This window comes from Protopterus annectens, chromosome 8.part0, assembly GCF_019279795.1.
Source record: "Protopterus annectens isolate FY-2018-M chromosome 8.part0, PAN1.0, whole genome shotgun sequence".
Lineage (NCBI taxonomy): Eukaryota > Metazoa > Chordata > Ceratodontiformes > Protopteridae > Protopterus > Protopterus annectens.
Genome location: NC_056741.1, coordinates 870,649,575 through 870,665,733, shown reverse-complemented (window position 1 = coordinate 870,665,733; position 16,159 = coordinate 870,649,575). Strand labels below are relative to the sequence as shown.

Sequence of the window (16,159 nt, the reverse complement as noted above, 5' to 3'; positions counted from 1 at the left end):
CCCATACCTTCATCAAGCATTACAAATTGGATCTGATCTCCAGGGGAAGAGCGGCCTTTGGCTCAATGGTTCTCAGGAATTTTCTTCCATAAGGGTCACCCAGGTTCTCCAAGTAGCTTGGAATTTTGTCCTATCAGTGATGAATAGGAAGATTATTAACAACTTCAGATAAAGAAGTTATGTCTTACCATAACGTTACATCTGAGTTGTTGTTCATCTCACACCGGCCCCCACCGAAGGCTTCTGGTGGATCTTCTGGGTCTTTGTGGTGTTTCAGGGTTTCTGTGCAGAGATGGCCTTGGAATTTGTTTCTTCTACATGTTGCATGCAAATTTGATCTGAATAACTGTGTAAAGGGCATTGTGGATAGCAGCTTAGCTCAAGAGTTTTTGGTGTATGCGAGCTTGGTATAAGGCCGACTCGGTTCAGAGGGTTCGTCAGAGGGCTCGGAACCGAACCCATCAGTGATGACTGGAAGAAGATCAACAACTCAGATGGAACATTATGGTAAGACATAACTTCTTTTTCCACATGTTCCTGCAGAGCAGATATGTCAAGGGTTCTATTCCAGACTTTTCCTGGTACCCAGAAAAGAGGGCACTTGGCGCCTAATCCTAGATCTTTCCATTCTAAACACCTTCCTGGTGGTACCAAAATTCAAAATGTTCACCCTTCAGCAGCTTCTTCCTATGCCGGGCAAATGCCTGGTTAGCCACCCTAGACCTAAAAGAAGCCTATCTGCACATCCCTATCAGGGACTCATACAGGAAATACCTACGCTTTAGGGCAGGATCTATGCATTATCAGATCTGAAGTAGTTTACTTATTTCAGCCTGTGGGATACGGATACGTATTGGATGTGAGCCGGCAGCTTTACTAGCATCTGCTCCGAACTCCAAGCTCCTCCCCTTACTCATAATACACCTCCACAACCTTCCATCCCCAGATCTTGTTTGCCGCAAGTAGCTTATACATCATGATCTCTTGAGTTCCAAGTTTTTCCAAGTGGGTAAAAAACTTTTAAGAATCTTTTTTCTTTAAAATCATTGGGTAGTGATAGAATAGGTTCCCCTTTCTCCTCCCCTCACTTGGTGTGTCGAGTTGTAGTGTTTTAGGGTAGTTGGATTAGTTGTTTGGATTTTTTGCTCCCCTCAGTGTTTTCTGAGAGTGTGGTCAGTGGGTGTGTGTCAGAAAGAAACAAACATTTTCTTTAGTTTTTTCTTTCTGTTGATAGCATGGCTGATAAGCCTATTTTCAAACATTGCACTGAGCGTGGCCATAAATTATCCCCTGCAGATGGCCACACTCTGTTATGTGCTTGAGTGTGGCCCATCTGACTGTAGACTGCTGTATATGTGTGGGCTTCAACCCCTGGGCCATTAAAGATAGGAAGACCAAATTGGCCCTCAAGGGCCTACTTCCCCCTTCAGAGACTGTTGCCTCGTCTCCGGCTTTGGTCACAGTGGCTGCTGTGGCCTCCTGTCCTTCTGCTCTTCCCCTGGCTTTTCCTCCCTCCCAGGCTGGGTCTCAACCTCCTGTGCAAAAGCCTGTGGAAGTGGACCGGAAAAGGGGCAGAAAGGAGGAGAGAGAGTCAAAGGTGAGGGCAAAGCGAGAGAGGTCTCTGGACCTCCCTTCACCTGTGAAAACATTATGGATCCGTGACTCCCCTCTGCTCTGATCTCCAAGGTTCTCCCTGGAGCTGGAGGTGACACGTTCAGCTTCTAGGGCCTCGGTGCCCTAACCCGCAAGGTCTGAGTCCATGGCCTCGTCAAGGTCCCACCCGGTCTTTGTCTGAGGTTGATATGGGTAAAATGATGAGGAGGTTTATCCGTACTCTGATCCAAATGGGGGTCTTGACAGCCCTCTCTCCCTCAGGAGAGGGGAGCTCGCTTCCCTTTTTACAGCCGATATCTCCTTCTCCGATCCATCCATCGTATTTGGAGTGTTCGGTTCCTATGATTGCTTTAGTCAGGGGGTCGACGTCGATGGTACCTGCTTCCTCGATGCCGACAGCTGCCTGGAGCGTGTGGGTTCCGAGCCCCTCTCGGAGCCGGAGCTTAGGTGTCGGATCTGAGGGAGTGGAACTTTTTTCATTGGCTCCGCCTTTTTTGGGCCAAGTTCTCTCCCTTGGAGCTCCGTCCTCTTCGAGCATGGCTCTGATTCTCTCGTCGGATCCGGAGAGATAAGCCTCCTCCTTGGTTTCTCAGGAAGTTCGCTCTCCTTCGGCATTCGACGTGGTGGAAAGGGTTCTCTCCGCTGGTTGAGACCCCTGGCTCCCCCCTTGGACACCACCCAGAACCCCTCGGCTCTTGCTACGGTCCCCATCATTTTACCAGAGGGGACAGCCCATGCTCGAGGAGCCCCAGGCGCTTCCCCCTGAGGAACAAGTGGCTTGTGAGTTCCACCCGGAGAGCCTCACCGGAGAGGTGCCTTGCAAGTATACGTGCAAGAGGAGGCACTTGGACTCCCCTGAGTCCCTCACCGAGGATACGGACTTGGATGATGGAGCAGGTTCCCCTAGATCACCTCCTGAGGATGTCTCCTTTGGAAACATCATGGAAATTCTGTGCCAGTGGGGAGGTTGGTCTGCCCCCAAACCTTCTTCTGACGAGTCTGTGTTCCTGGAAGTTTTCAGCACAAGCCCATCTACTTCCTGGGATTTTCCCTCCTGCGGATCCTTTGGTGGATCTGGTCATCTCGTGGGCATGGAAGGAGACGGAAACCATGGAACCAATTCCAAAAAGACTCGACAAAATCCTAAGCCCCCCCCCCCTCCGACAGACCAGCATGGAACATGGGCTCCTCGTAGATGCTATGGTGGAAGCAGCAGCCACAAAGAAGGAACTGGCACAGGAGAGTTCCTCGGTTCATCCTCCTGACCATGAGTCGCGGATGATGGACCGGCTAGGGAAGCGGGTGTACGCTTCAGCTACCTTCTCCATTAGGGAGCTGAACTACCTGGCCCATGTCACCGGACTCCAGTGCAACTTAATAAAGGAGCTGGAAGAGTGTCCCCCTAAGTCCATGTTGCAGGAGGACAGAGCTTCGTTCTCTGCGAGGATGGCCACTTTAAAAGTAGTCTCCAACATGTCCATGTGACTCTCTTCACATGCTATGGAAGGAGCAGCTAGGGTGTCTGGGTCCGGCGTGCCCATGAGATGCTACTCCTGGGTCAGATTGTCATTTTCCGGAAACCTTCAAGGTGTCCTTTGCCAATGCCCCTTATGACGGCTCTACTGTCTATGGTAAGACCGTCAAAGAGACATTAGTCCAGAGTGAGAAGGATGGGAAGACACTGTCTGCCGTCGGGATCCGCTTCTTGAACCCTCAAAGGTCCTTTTCCCAGAACCAGAGAAGGCAAAAGAAGATGTGGTTCTGGAAGTCGCAGCATTCCCGGGATGCTCAGGGCTCTTTTTCCCTCAGTGCAGAGGGGGACAGAATGGATGCCGGCCCAGAGGCAGAGAGAGGGTCCAAGGAATTTTGGGTCTCGAGAACCTTTCTTGGACAGACCTGGGCAGCAGCCCTGAGGTGTGGGCCGACTGCTCTACTCTGGAGGCAGTCAGGGGACGATTGTCCTTGCACCTAGTGGTATGGGAGTCCATAACATCAGACTGCTGGCTGCTTCAGATCATATCCAGAGGATACTCTATCCCCTTTGTGGTTTCCTCCAAATCTCCCGGACACCTCCTGGACGTACCACCCAGGGAGGCAGCAGCACAGGAAATTTCCAGGCTGCTAGGAAAATGAGCCATCAAAACTACCCCCCCCCCCTCCCCTCCAAGAGCAGTCCGGATCGGGCTTCTACTCCAAGTTCTTTTTGGTGACAGAAAACAGGGGACTTGAGGCCCATTCTGGACCTTTCTACCCTGAACTTGTCAGTTGCCAAACAGAAGTTCTGGAAGGTCAAATTGCAGTCCATCATGCCGTACCTGCAAGAGAGCGACTGGATGTGCTTGTTAGACCTCTAGGATGCTTACTATCACATAAAAATGCACAGAAGCTTTAGGAGGTTCCTTTGCTTCCGGCTAGGAGTCCATCATTACCAATTCCGAGCCCTCCGCTTTGGTCTCGACACAGCCCCCAGGGTGTTAGCCAAAGTGATGGCAGTGGTATCTGCTTACCTGAGGCTTCAGGTCTATCCGTACCTGGATAGTTGGCTCCTCACTGCTTCCACCAGGTGTCTGTTATCCCAAACCAGGGATCATTTTCTGACTTTTGCCCTGCATTTGGGGATCACAGTCAACGCATCCAAATCTCTCCTAGATCCTGTACAAGTGATACACTACATTGTTGCCAGGATAAATACTCTTCAGTGCAAAATCTTTCTGACCTCGGAGAGAGGTCAAAACCTGAAGATGCATGTCTCCATGATCTACCACTTTCATCTACTTACGGCGGAATCAGTGTTGAGGGCCTTAGGCCCGATGGCGACCTTAACTCTTCTCTCGTGTGCCCACTTACACATGAGAATTCTGCAGTTGACTCTAGCTGTACAATGGCCCCTGTTGGAACTGCCACTGGCATATCCAATTCAATTCAGCCGAGTATGCGGGTAATCCCTCATATGGTGGATGTGTTCTCCAGACATTTTTGAAGGACGACCCTTTGTTCCAGCCCCGGCCCAAGCCACAGTGACCACAGACACCTTCTAACTCTGGTGGTGGGGGCATTGTTAGGGCAGGGACAGTCCAAGGTCTGTGGTTCCCCATAGAGATCAGCTTGTACATAAATGTCCTAGAGATGAGGGTGGTCCTTCTAGCGTTGCAGGCCCTTCATGCCTTTCTTCCTCTGGGAACATTTGCAATTTAGTCTGACAACATGTCAGTGGTCTGGTATATCAGCAAAAAGGGAGGGGCCAGACCTTACCCCCTTTGTCATGAGGCCAAGGGAGTGTGGGAATGGGCAATCTCCACCGGTCGCTTTCTGATCACAACTCACATTCCAGGACGGTCCAGCATCCTAGCGGACAACTAAGTTGGACCATTCTGATGCCTTACGAGTGGTCTCTGAATCTGTCAGTAGTGGAACAGATCTTCCGCGAATGGGGTCAACCTTGCTCTGATCTGTTCGCATTTCCTTCCAACATGAAGTGCAGCGAGTTTTTCGCTCTGAACCCCCTGCCGGGGCAGTCCCCCAGAGACGTTGCAGTTCATGCATGGCCTCCCGGTCTTCTGTATGCTTACCCGCCAGTACCTCTTATTCCGAGGTTTCTGCAGAAAGTTCGTCGACTGGGGAGCAAAGTGATCCTCATTGCCACATTTTGGCCTTATCAGATATGGTTTCCCTCCCTTTGGTCTCACCTTCTGTCTCCGCCTTGGATCCTGGATCCCATTCATGGTCTAATTTCACACCCTTCGGTGGTGCCTCATCTGAATCTGGACAGTTTGAAGCTCACAGCTTGGCTGCTCTAGTTCCTGTGATTGCTAGGACTCCTGGACTAACCTCCTCAGATCTATTTTGGTGGCTTCTCATAAATCTTTGACCAGGAAGGTTTATTGCAGCAAGTGAAAACGTTTTTCCTTTTGGGCCTCTCAAAGGATTTAAGACATTTTCATGGCTTTTATTTTCGCCACTCTTGATTTTCTAGCTATTTTTCAACATGGAGCTAGTTCTTCTACTGTCAAGGTTCAATTGGTGCCATCTCTCATTTTCACGTGGGCTAGAATTCTGCCTCTTTAGCCTCTTCCAGACTATGTAAAGCTTTTATTAAAGGCACCTTTTTGTTACGCCCCCCGGTGAAAGATCCTGTTCCCCCATGGGACCTTACTATGGTTCTTCAAGCTTTGGTCGCTCTGCCTTTTGAGCCTGCCACAACAGCAGTTCTATAATGTTTATCTTGGAAAACAGCTTTTCTGGTGGCTATTACCTCTGCCAAAAGGGTTTCAGAATTTCAGGCCTTGTCTATCAACGTTCCTTACATGTTTTTTCAAAAAGGTAGGTTTTCCCTTCAAACCAATCCATCCTTTGTTCCTAAGGTGGCATCATCAGTCAGTATCAGTCAGACCATCAATTTGCCTGTGTTTTTTCCTAGTTTTTCTAATGAGATGGAATACCAACACCACCTGTTGGATGTTCATAGACAGTTACTATTCTATTTACACAGGACTAAAATTTTCCTCAAGTCTGATCAAGTGTTTGTATCTTTCTATAAACGTAAAACATCTCCAAGGTCACTATTACTAGATGGATTTCTTCATGCATCCTTCAGGTCTATAAGGACAGAGGCATATCTCCTCCAGGTCAGGTGAAAGCTCATTCCACTAGGTCCATGTCTACGTCTGCGGCCGTTTGGTCTAGAGTGTCTTTGGATGATATTTGTTCTGCAGCTACTAGGTCCTCATCTCATACATTTATTTTTCATTACAAATTGGATTTGACTTCCAGAAGGAGAGCATCCTTTGGTTCCGTAGTGCTCCGGAATATCCTTCCATGAGGGCCTCCCAGGAGTTTTGTAGCTGGAGAGACTATCCCACAGGTTGAAGACCAAATGAAGTAAACTACTTCAGATAAAGAATTTATGTACTCACCATAATGTTCCATATGAGTAGTTGTACTTCATTTGTCTTCAACTGTCCCTCCCTCCTTTACCTGGATCTTGCCATATGAACAGCCTACGGGCTGCAGTTATAGGTCATAGTATTTTTTTCAGGTCGGGTTATCAGTATAAGGTTTAGCAAACTTGATCTGGGAATGGAAGGCAGTGGAGGTGTATTGTGGGTAAAGGGAGGAGCATGGAGCTCAGAGCAGATGCTAGTAAAGTTGCCGGCTCGGATCCGATACGGATCCGTATCCCACAGGTTGAAGACAAATCAAGTACAATTACTCAGATGGAGCGTTATGGTGAGTTCTTAACTTCTTTTTCTCTGCACTTCCCTTTGGCTTATCCACTGCTCCCAGAGTATTCACAAAATGCCTGGCTCCAGCCATTGTCTACTGCAGACAGAGAAAAATTCAAATTTACCCGTACTTGGACAACTGCCTGTTTTAGGCAGACAGGAAATACTGTTGCAGCACCTGACCTTTGTAAAGAACCTTCTAACCTCCCTGGGGTACACTATCATTGAGAAGAAATCAAAACTGGTCCCTAGTCAAAAAACTGTATTCCTGGGAGCAAGCTTGGACACAACATCCCAGATGGCATTCCTTACTCCAGAAAAACAAGCTTATCTGACAGGCTACTTCACTCAAATGGCCACCAGAACCCAGCTGTCCGCAAGGAAAATCCTGCAGGCCGTAGGGTTCATGGCCTCTTGCATCTTACTAATTCCATATGCCAGACTGCATATGAGGAAAATTCAGTGGTACTTAAAAAGTCTTTGGTGCAAACATTCTTAATACCTGGAAACTGTCATTCCTATCATACCTTGTCTAAGGACAGTTTCCTTGGTGGGAAGCAGCATGCAACCACAACAAAGGAATTCCCTTTACTCATCCCCACACTGCCCAGACCCTAACCACAGCTGCGTCAGACTATGCCTGAGGGGCACACCTGGACGACAGCTGCATTCAGGGCCTCTAGGCCCAAGTCAGATTCATATGCATATCAACGAAAAAGAAATGCTAGCTGTTCAGCATGCTCTAACAGCTTTCAGATCCCTACTCTCACCAGGACCCCCTGCTAATAAAAACAGACAACACCACAGTTATGTGGGTACATCAAAAAGCAGGGGGGAACCCACTCTGCAGGCTAGCCATGGCCCTGTGGAACACGGCCTTGGACACACAGGTCCATCTGCAAGCTCAATTCCTACCAGGCAGACAAAAACTCACTGGCAGATGGCTTAAGCAGAAATCTCTTAGACCCACACAAATGGCATTTAGAGCCCAGCACCTTCAGCCTTCTAATACAGAAATGGGGGACTCCAGAGGTGGACCTATTTGCCTCCCCCTGCAATCACCAGCTCAGAAAATTCTACACCAGGACACCTCACAGCAGGGCCTGAAAAGTGGATGCCCTATGCTTCAGATGGGAAAACCTCTCGATCTATGTATTTCCCCCTCTCTCAAGAATATTACTCAAGATAAGACAGGACAGATCAAGGACAATCCTGATTGCCCCAGACTGACCACACCAGCACTAGTACCCACCACTTCGCAGCCTGTCATCGATGCCACCCTGGCACCTACCCCAACCCCATCACTCAACAGGGGGGGCAGATCTTGCATCCGCAACTGCAAACCCTGAATCTTGCAGCCTGGCTTATTCCTTGAATTCTCTCCAGTGACCAGCCTAAGCAAGCAGGTGCTAGACATCATTCTTGAAGCCAGAAGACCCAGTACAAAGAAATCCTGTGCTGATAAGTGGAAAAGGTGTTGCTCCTGGATTCAATCTAAAGGAGAAGACACAGAACTGCTTTCCCTACCTCTAATCCTGGATTACCTAGCAGATCTCCTCCACAGAGGCCTTTCCTTCTCCTCCATTAAGATCCATGCCTCTACCATCTCAGCTTATTACAACACTGAGCCACTTCTCTTCTCTCACCCTATCATCAAACAGTTCCTGAGAGAGACAAACAACTTAAGACCACCAAGGAGAGCACCCACCCCTGCTTTGGGACCTTAGCTTTGTACTGGAAAAGCTCACGCTACCCCCCTTTGAGCCTGCAGCATCAGCAGAGTTAAAATTACTCTCTTGGGAAAACAGCCTTGCTTCTGGCCATCACTTCAGCTAGAAGAGTGTCTGAGCTACAAGCCCTTATGGCTGTGGGACCCTTCATTATTTTTCATGCTGACAGGGTCTTCCCCAGGACAAATCCTTCCTTTATGCGTGAAGTGGTGTACGGTGTGGCTCTTAACCATTCTAACCATTTGCCAACCTTCTTCCCTAATCCTCAAAATAAAGGGGAAAGGATCCTGCACTCCTTGGACATGTACAAGACAGCTCAGATTCTACCTGGATAGGACTAAGCCCTTCAGAAAATCTGACCAGTTACTACTCAGTTTTGCACCAGTGGCAGAGGGCAAGGCCATTTCAAAACAGACTCTCTACAAATGGATAGCACAAAGTATCCATTTCTGCTACAAATACCGTGGGACACAAACCTTTCAGGTTGTGAGAACACATTCCACTAGGGCAACCTCTACCTCTACAGTGTTCCTCATGGGAGTCCCTACCACGGATATTCTGGAAGCTGCTACCTGGAGTTCTGTACACACATTCACCAAGCATTACCACCTGCCTATCTTTTCCAAATCCAAGGTGGGTTTTGCAAAAGCAGTCCTGCAGGGCATACTAGCCAGCCCAAACTCTTCTTGACTGCCTCCACCCCTTCTTCAGCTTTGGGAATCAACCCAAGTGTGATGAATGCAACAGTGAAACACGAAGAACATAGTACAGTTGTGTACACTTATCTTAAATGTAGATGTTCGAGTGTGTTCACTGTTGCAGTCCTGGTTTCCCTCCAGCCCCCTTCTCTCTCTCTCCTCTCTGTGTATATTACTCTCCCCTTACAGGGGTATTGGTATTCACTTTATAGTGGTGGTGAGTTTCCCACCATAGCTTAGCTCCCTATTGGGGGCTCCTGACATTTGGAGTAAGAACAACTGATGCAATGGCATCAGCTGCCTCTTTTTATACCTCTGACGACCTGATGTCAGTCCTGGAGCTGCCTCTTTTTATACCTCTGACGACCTGATGTCAGTCCTGGAGTGACAGCAACCAACACAGAAATAGAAAGTCTGTGGTATTTGGGCCGACTGAGGGCTACCTGCTGGCAGATAACCCTTGTGTGATGACAGCAACAGTGAATACACTCTAACATCTACATTTATGGTAAGTGTACACAACTGTACTTAATGAATACAGCAGCATATAGAAGTGTGGGACATCTAAGTTTATGGTTAAGTTCTTACGCAACAATACTTTCTGAAAGTGGCATCAGAGTCTAACATTAAATAAGCCATCAATCTCCATTTTCTTTCTGAACTTCCGGAATAAGGGAGAGTATAAATTGCATTTACTTGATGTTCATAGGCAACTGCGATTTTATTTGCATAGAACAAAATCCTTTTGTAAGTCTGATCAACTTTTTGTTTCCCTTTCTAAGCCTTTCGTAGGGAAACCTGTTTCAAAAGCAATTTGCTTGTTGGATTTCTCAGTGTATTGCGTTGGCCTATTGAGCCAAAGGATTATCTCCACCAGGTCTTGTCAGGGCAGATTCTACTAGGTCTGTAGCTACTTCCATGACCTTTTGGCCTAGGGTTTCCCTAGATAACATTTGCTCTGCAGCTACTTGGGTGTAATCACACGTTTATTTCTCATTACAAATTGGAACTCCTTTCCAGAGATGGTGCATCCTTTGGCTCCACCGTGCTCTTGAATATCCTTCCACGAGGACCTCCCAGGGTTGTTTGGTAGATGGGGATTCTGTCCGGGTGTACTTCACCCTGTGGAAGGCCGACAGTATCGAAGCTGATATTGGCACCAAAATGTCGAAAGCCAAAGTCATCGCGCATGTAAACGGAAATCTCCGTCAGGGGAGATTTCCGTTTACTGCAGTGTAGTGTGATCTCGGAGTTGGTATATTTATGTACGGGGGAAGTGTGGGGGGGGGGAGGAGCTTGCCCCCCTGCATAGAGCAATTTGTGTTCTGTTCGGGTGTTTTTTTTTTTTGTGTGTGTGTGTTCGATGTTCGGGGGTTTCGACATTTTTGTGTCGATTATTACGCTGTTGACAGTTTGAGTTTTTAACAGCATACTATAAACACCTCTGTCCCACAGGTTGAAGCAAATGAAAACAACTTCAGATAAAAAGTTATGTACTCACCATAACGTTCCATCTGAGTTGTTTCTCTTCAATTTGTCTTCAACCCTTCCCCCATCTTATGTGGGCTGTGCAGTAGTGGACTGGATGGAAGTGGCGTAGTCCTTCTCTGGTGAGCTTTTGTCTTCCTTATGGTTCTAATAGGTGGTAATGCCACATCTGACGGGAGGAGGGAGACAGGGGTAATATGGGCAGAGGAGGAGCTTGGATCCAATGGTGGAGAATGTGGCCGACTCGGATCCATGCCGGATCCATATTCCCATAGGTTGAAGACCAATTAAAAACAACAACTCAGATGGAACGTTATGGTGAGTACATAACTTTTCCCTCCCTAAAATTTCTGTGTTTAATTTAGTAGTACAAACATTCAGTGTGTTATAATATGAGATATTGTTTGGAGCCTGAGCATGATGTGGCGTTTGACAGCAGAAGAGATATGAAAAATTTGATTAACACAGTAAAAATGTATAGTCTTCTAGCTGTAAGCTTTGTAACGTTTTGAATGCACTGAAGGGTTGCTGTCTTTGCCTGCTCCCCTCATACTTTAGTGTGTACTTTTCTGCTACCTTGTGTGTTCTTATTTTATTGGTCCCATATATTTTATTGTTTTGTTGCTCATTTTTAGTGTATGCCAAAATTCAGCATTAGTGAATGCTTATTTTAATTTTTTTGCATGGGTCATGGCTGATTGGTGAACCTTAACTGTTTTGTGCTATGTTATCAGGCTAGTTCACAGAGGTTGTGACAATCTAGCAATAATGTTAAAAAGCAAAATTATGCTGAAGTGGTGAATTTGCATCTTGCATTTATTCTGCACATCTTCAAACTGTTAAATTGCAGACAGGTATGTAAGTTTGTGCATTTTATGAATTTATCTGCTTTGTATACCATATATACAGTGACATTAAATAATGCCTTTCTGAAACGTTTACCCTTTGTATCCTTCTCCCATTGTCTTTGATGGTACATGTGATGCTGTGGCTCTTGTTGACTTTCTTTGCCTTTAGTATGAGAGGTGCTAGGTGCACGCTTGGCTTAGTTGTTTTCCTGGTATGGCACCTTTGTGTCTGTCAGAGGCAGCCTGTAAATGCTTGTTCACTCTTGGCTAAGCTTACATGCACCCCTTAAAATAACCATAAAGTACTAATGCTAATCAGATACATTTGGGAAACATGGCTCATCTTGAAAAGGTGCCCTGGAGTCATTAGTCCGTTAATCACCTTTGAACCTATGATGGCATTTACTTTAAGGTGTAGTAGTAGCTTTTAAAACACCACACATTGAGTAGATCTTAGTAGGTTTGTATTAATATGATGAATTGTGTGTTTAATACTTTGCTTACAGGTGTATGGTTGTAAACACTGTGAGGGCTGCTTAAGCATGGAGGATTGTGGAACTTGCAAGCCATGTTTGAGGGCGCAAGATAATCCAAACCGTCGGCGTACCTGGAAATGTATTAAACGAAGATGTGTCAATCAGGTATGTGTCCTTAATGTTCTGTAACAGTAATGTATTTACAGCTAAGTTAAGAGAGATGGGGCTAAAACAGCTGTATTTGCGACTGCTTATGGTAGCTAGATGGACAAACTGTAGTTTATGAAACCCAAATTTACTGTAATGTAAATCGCACTGTAGTTGTGCCTTTGATTATGTGAATAGTGTACTACAGGTGACTGATGAAATGTAATATTTAAAGCTGCTTGACAGAAGTATGACACAGGAGTGTTTGACAAAAGTGTAATCACAATATAGTGATTGCTTACCAAAACATCGAGCACTGAAAGTCATTGCAACTCAAAAAGATCTTTAATCAGGCTCCATAGCATAGAAGAGAGGAGCCCTGATTGTAATCCAGGTGATCAGAGTTCAATTAGCAAGAGTGGGTGTGCACTTGAGCACATTGGGGAAGGTGTGTTTTCTCTGATGAAGAACAGAAAAACAACCTTCAGAGCTTCTTGAGTAATTAGGTACTGATTTTAGTGTCTCCTTGAACCAGACACCCTTGGGAACATGGGTTGAACTTGGCTAGGCTTGTAAGGGCCTCGGGGCAGTTACGCTAGTAACCTCCTATGAAGGGCAAGGCTGTTTGAAGGGAACACCCTTTTTTAAGAAATGAGGGGACTACCTCTTTGGGCAGCCAATTTCATTTCCTTTACTGTATGGTTTGACAAGTGTGTACTGTGAAGTGGCACATAAAATCTTGATCCATCCCTGTTGGCTGTCTAAATATAGATCCTTTTTGGTTAACACTTGCCCCTGTAGTGGGGCACAAATGGGCCAGTTGGCCAGGAGGGGGCAGATCTGTAGGTTGAGGGAGCAAAGGGGAGAAGTCTTAAAAGTGATTATGCAGGATGTGGGGGTTTTTGCTGATGTTCTTCGTGTTTCACTGTTGCAGTCATTACATTTGTGTTATCTGCTTGCAGTAGCCCTCAGTCGGCCTGATTAACAAAGTCTTGGGTCCTACACTGGTTGCTGTCCCTTCTTCCATGATGTCAGGTCGTCAGGGGTATGAAACATGCAGCCGACAATTACATCAGTCGTTTTTGCCTTGCGGTGCCCGAAGCAGCAGCAGTTCACAAGTTTCGGTCGGCTGACTCCTAAAATTTTCGTTTTCGAGTTTCAGATCCGAAGTCTTCAACTAAAGCAAAGTACCCCGTTGGGGAAACTTTTTTTTGCTCCTTACCGATATCAGTAAAAGTTAATAATTGCATTACTTGTGGAAAGCAAATACCTCACAAAGATTTGAATTCGTACTGTATTCCTTGCCTAGGCCCTGACCACGACGTACCTTGCTGTTGATTTTGTGCTTTATTTAATCAGCGCACTATCTGTCGTCTGTATATTTTCACCTCTAAATATTTTGGTTCTCTGTTTAATTATCCAAAAATGTCATTACTAACGACATTCCGAAAAAAACGCAAAGCTAAAGACAGAGACAGGCCGCCTTGGTCCAAAACTGCCGACGACGCTTCTTCTAAGCCAGTCGCCAGTTTGCCGGTACTCAGTGAGGAGCTTTCGCAGCCCCTGATACTCGCTATTTCTGACTCGAATGCCTCTACTGAAACCCTTTCGGAGTCCATTATGCCGCAAAAATGCTTCAACTGTGGAACTTGCGGATGTCTCTACCATGGATGGGTCCGGAGCCGCTGTGCAGGCACCGGCTTCTGAGGGTGTATTCAGGTCTACAGACTTGCATATTAAACCGATGCCTCTTTCCTCATTTAGGCCAAAATCTCGAACCATGCCTAAGAAACCGATGCTCAGGCTTCTATGCCTAAAATACAAGTGGTAAGAATGGCTGAAGATGTTATAACTTTAATCAGGGGAAGCCAACCTCCCCCTTCTAAGAGACTTAAGACTGAAGTTGCTTATGAATCTTCTGACCAGGATTCTGATTCTTCTGATGATCTGGATTTGCCCTTACCTACTTATGAGGATTTTGATGCAGAGGACGCTATTCCCTCTGCTTCCCCTCCAGAGGATTTTTCTTTTGGTGAGACCTTACATACTCTAAGGGAGCATTTCCACTGGGAAAGCCAGGATTTTTCTGATTCAAAAAAGAGGCTTAGGGATTTCTTACTCCTGCTTCAGCATAGGCCTTAGCTATTCCTCCTGTACTATACATTGTTGATGATGCTTTTTCGGAATCTAGTTTGGCCCCTGATTCTTTGCCTCTTGCTCCCAGAAAACCTGACAGGTATTACAAGGTTCCTGATTCGCACAGGTTCCTTTTTAAAAATCCTATTGCAGATCCAGAGACTATTTCACAGGGACACAAGGGCATTAAGGCTTCTACTGCTAAAAATCCTACCCCTTCTGATAGAGACTTCAGGGCTCTGGATACATGGGCTAAGAAGGTTTACACTTCTGCAACCTTGGCCATTAGGGATTTAAACTGCCAGTTTCATATGTTAAAGTATGAACAACATGTTACTGGATTGCTTAAACAGAAAATGATGTTGATTCCTGACTGTGCTAAAAATAAAGAATTACAGGATTTAATGCATTCTGCTGAACAGGTTGGAAAACATAGTTTGCAATGTGGATTTGATTCATTAGTGGCCTCTTGAAGGGCTGCTGTTAGTGGGTCTGTGCTCAGAAGGCATGTTTGGCTTAAGGTGCAATCTTTGCCTGATTATCTTAAAGCTAAATTGTTGGATGCTCCCTTAAATCAGGACCGCCTGTTTGGCAACAAGGCTGAGAAAGTTCTTAAAAAGATGGAAGATAAAGCTAAGTCTATGCCAACTGTTAGATTTCTTACAAATTCAGCCTCCTAGATTTAGCAGGCACTGGCCCTCTAAAAATTGGTCCTTTCCAGCCCCTTCCAGGTCTTCTCAAGCCAAATCCAGACATGGCAGAAACCCCAGGATCTGAAGTAGGAGAATTCATTTGTCAGCAACCTGTGGGTATGGATCCGATATCGGATCCGAACCGGCATGGTTTATCCAGCTATGGATCCGAGCTCCTCCCCTCACCCATAATGCCCTGCTCTCCCTATATGACCTCAGATCTAGTTTGCCGCACATGGTGTAGGCTGGATTTTTCAGAGCTCCAAAGCTAAGTTTGATATTTTCTTAATTAAGGGTTTTAAAACTTTAATTTTTATTTACTTGTGTGAAAGTTATAGGTTTCCCTTTTATCTATATATTTTTTGGGTTAATTTAACTTATTTTTACCCTCCCTTCGCTGGTACGTAGCTGTGTGTGTGTGTGTGTGTGTGTGTGTGTGTGTGTGTGTGTGTGTGTGTCTTTTTGGGGCCTTCGTGTGAGTGTGTTAGTTTCTTTTATTACTATTTTTTTTTTTTTTAAAAAAATAAATAGTTATGTCTGAGGCCCCAAAGGCAATTTTTTCAAAGTGCTCTGAGTGTGGCCATAAGCTTTCTCCTGCTGATGGCCACACTCGGTGCGTTCAATGCCTTGGGGTTGAACACCTCACTTCAGGGTGTTCAATCTGTGCAGGGTTCAACCCCAGGGCATTGAAAGAGCGGAGGTCGAAGCTGGTCTTGGCGGGACTCTTGCCCCCAGACTCGGCTTCGGCCCCCGCCCCCTTGGTGGTCACTGCTTCGGCAGTCCCTGCCTTGCCTGCTCCCCCTCCTCCACCCGGGACTCAAACTCCCGCCAAAGGGTCGGAGGAGAGGGAAGCCAGGAAAAAGGACCGGAGAGAGAAGCACCACAAGCGGCGGGCCGAGACCTCCTTTCGGCCCCGCCGGCTAAGCGGGCTTCTCCGGCCTCTCTGGCTGCTGGCTCTCCCCCTCCTCGGCTCCGGTCCCCATGCTTTTCACCGGAGCCTGAGGATGAGGAGACCCGACCTCCTTCGAGGCTATCGAGGCGGCACTCAAGGCCTACCTCGGTAGCCTCGTTGAGGTCTACTTACAGCCTCTCTGATGCTGATCTGGAC

General features: G+C 46.6%; 1 protein-coding gene across 1 annotated transcript in view; it reads left to right on the top strand.

Moving 5' to 3' along the window:
- LOC122809125 overlaps nt 1-16,159 on the top strand; it is a 3,089,885-nt gene that overhangs the window by 698,528 nt on the left and 2,375,198 nt on the right. Inside the window, exon 3 of the mRNA XM_044080384.1 lies at nt 12,107-12,241. Within this exon, the coding sequence (XP_043936319.1) occupies nt 12,143-12,241 (99 nt within the window). The 5' untranslated portion in view covers nt 12,107-12,142. The remainder of the gene's footprint in view (nt 1-12,106; nt 12,242-16,159) is intronic.